The sequence below is a fragment of the Lipotes vexillifer genome, unplaced genomic scaffold (assembly GCF_000442215.2).
Source record: "Lipotes vexillifer unplaced genomic scaffold, Lipotes_vexillifer_v1.1 scaffold861, whole genome shotgun sequence".
NCBI classification, from domain to species: Eukaryota; Metazoa; Chordata; class Mammalia; order Artiodactyla; family Lipotidae; genus Lipotes; species Lipotes vexillifer.
The window spans coordinates 207,688-209,775 of record NW_006784231.1 but is presented as its reverse complement, the minus strand read 5'-3'; the positions used below and the strand labels follow the sequence as shown (position 1 = coordinate 209,775).

The 2,088-nt window shown below is 52.8% G+C and overlaps 1 protein-coding gene across 1 annotated transcript in view; it reads left to right on the top strand.

The window, feature by feature from the left end:
* The first annotated feature begins 596 nt into the window (after positions 1-596).
* RSL24D1 (ribosomal L24 domain containing 1) overlaps positions 597-2,088 on the top strand; it is an 18,962-nt gene continuing 17,470 nt past the window's right edge. Inside the window, exon 1 of the mRNA XM_007456610.1 lies at positions 597-712. Within this exon, the coding sequence (XP_007456672.1) occupies positions 632-712 (81 nt within the window). The 5' untranslated portion in view covers positions 597-631. The remainder of the gene's footprint in view (positions 713-2,088) is intronic.

The window sequence follows — 2,088 nt, the reverse complement described above, 5'->3', positions numbered from 1 at the left end:
GAGGGAACTTTAGTTTCCTGTGGAAAAAAAAAAATTTTTTTAACCACATATGTATATTAATTAAAAAGCGCGGGGGTGGGGGAGTAAAGGTGGAGAACACCACTACAAGTCTTTAAAACACTGCCGGTTAAGTCCTCCGAACCTGAGGCTCAGCTGCTTCGGTTGCAGCGCGTGGCAGCAGGTTCCCGCCGCGGACATCAGGCAAGTCGGCTTGGGACTGGAATCATGGGCGGGGCTCGGGCCGCAGAGAAATGAGTTCCTGGAGACGAGCCACGTGTGGAGAGCCGTCTTGGGAAAAGCACAAACCAGAAACAAGATATACAAGACGTAAGTAAATGCTGACGTTATACTACACGGTGGCTCGGACAGCCAGGTCAGAAGTCTGCGTAGAACCTCGCACTTCACCAGAGGGCGGCCGCACTCTGCGCCTGCGCCAAACGGCAGCGCTTTTGCCGGCGCGCCCGCGGGGTGGCGCTGTCACGTCCGGCTAGCTTTCCAGGGGCCCGCAAGACCGAAGGAGCACCGCCTTTTCCGGGTGGAGAACTGGAAAGAGAATCACTTCCCGTGGCGGGGCTACGTCACTTCCTCTTAAGCGCGGCGTCTGGCCGGGGCGTCCTCACGAGCGTTCAACATGCGGATTGAGAAGTGTTATTTCTGTTCGGGTCCTATTTACCCAGGCCACGGCATGATGTTCGTTCGCAACGATTGCAAGGTGAGACGGCCGGGAGTAGCGCGCGCTCCGCTGCGCTCCCGCGGGGCTGAAGCCGCGCCCGCTCGGCGCGGTGTTCCTCTGCACCTGCGTGGGGTTTGGTCTAGGATTTCGGCTTGTGGGGCTGGTTTTGCTAGCGGCTCCGACCTCGACCTCCCTCTTGGGGAGGTTTCTCCTGCCGGCGTCACGACCGGAGCTGGTCACTAGGCCGCCCTTTGGGCGAGGCTGGCTGCGATGTGGTTGAGGAGCGATTCAAGCCAGCGCCGACGGGGAAGCTGGGAGTCTGTTTGCCCACTTTTGCACGTGGGCCACGTTCTTCAGTTCGGTAAACTTTGTTGAACGCATGCCGGGTCAAGCATCATTGCTGAGGCCCGCGTCTGTACAGATGAGTAAGATTTGGGGTCGGCCATAGTTTGTAGAGGTTGATAGAAATGTTGCATATGGCTTAATAGTACAGTTATGAAGCTGTTGGAGGGGTTTTGGAGGGGTCGTCTGTAGAAAGGCACAGAAATGAAGTGACGTTTATCCTGGATCTTGCGTTTTGCTTAAGAACGTGAGGAGAAGGCAGTCTAGGTGGAAGGAAAACGAACAGTTTGAGCAAAGGCACAGAGGGGAGCAGCTACTTCTCTGTTTAGGGAAGTGACGGATTGCAGATGGTTATAGAGGCTTGGGGTAGGGCTATAATGAAGTACGGTTTCCACTGAATGTGTATCACTTTTTCATCATCATGAAGTCGAACGATCATAAGTTGGGGACCGTCTGTATAAGGCCTCTTTGTGAAAGACTTTATGAGTGATACATGAATTTGCCTTTCATACCGGAATGGATCTCATTCCTCTGTTTAACACATTGTTTCTCAGAATTAGACCTCTCTTGTATTTGCTTCTGAATCACTGGACACTTGTAGAAAATACTGATTCCTGGTTTCCACTAGATCTACTGAATTGGAATCTCTGGGGAGAGAGGAAGAGGAGCTAGGAATCTGTATTCAGTGAGGCGATTTTTTTTTTTTTTTTTTTGCCGTATCTGGGCCTCTCACTGCTGTGGCCTCTCCCATTGTGGAGCACAGGCTCCGGACGAGCAGGCTCAACGGCATGGCTCACGGGCCCAGCCGCTCCACGGCACGTGGGATCCTCCCAGACCGGGGCACGAACCCGTATCCCCTGCATCGGCAGGCGGACTCTCAACCACTGCGCCACCAGGGAAGCCCCAGTGAGGCGATTTTGACATGCTGAAGAACTACAGTTCCTACTTCATCACCTTATATCCGTATTCTACATGAAAGATATTGACCTCACTAAATTAGGAGTAAGGGGTCTTGCCAAAAGTGTGGGACCAAAGCTATGTTTGGAAACTTGAAAGAGCATGTAAAGATTTTT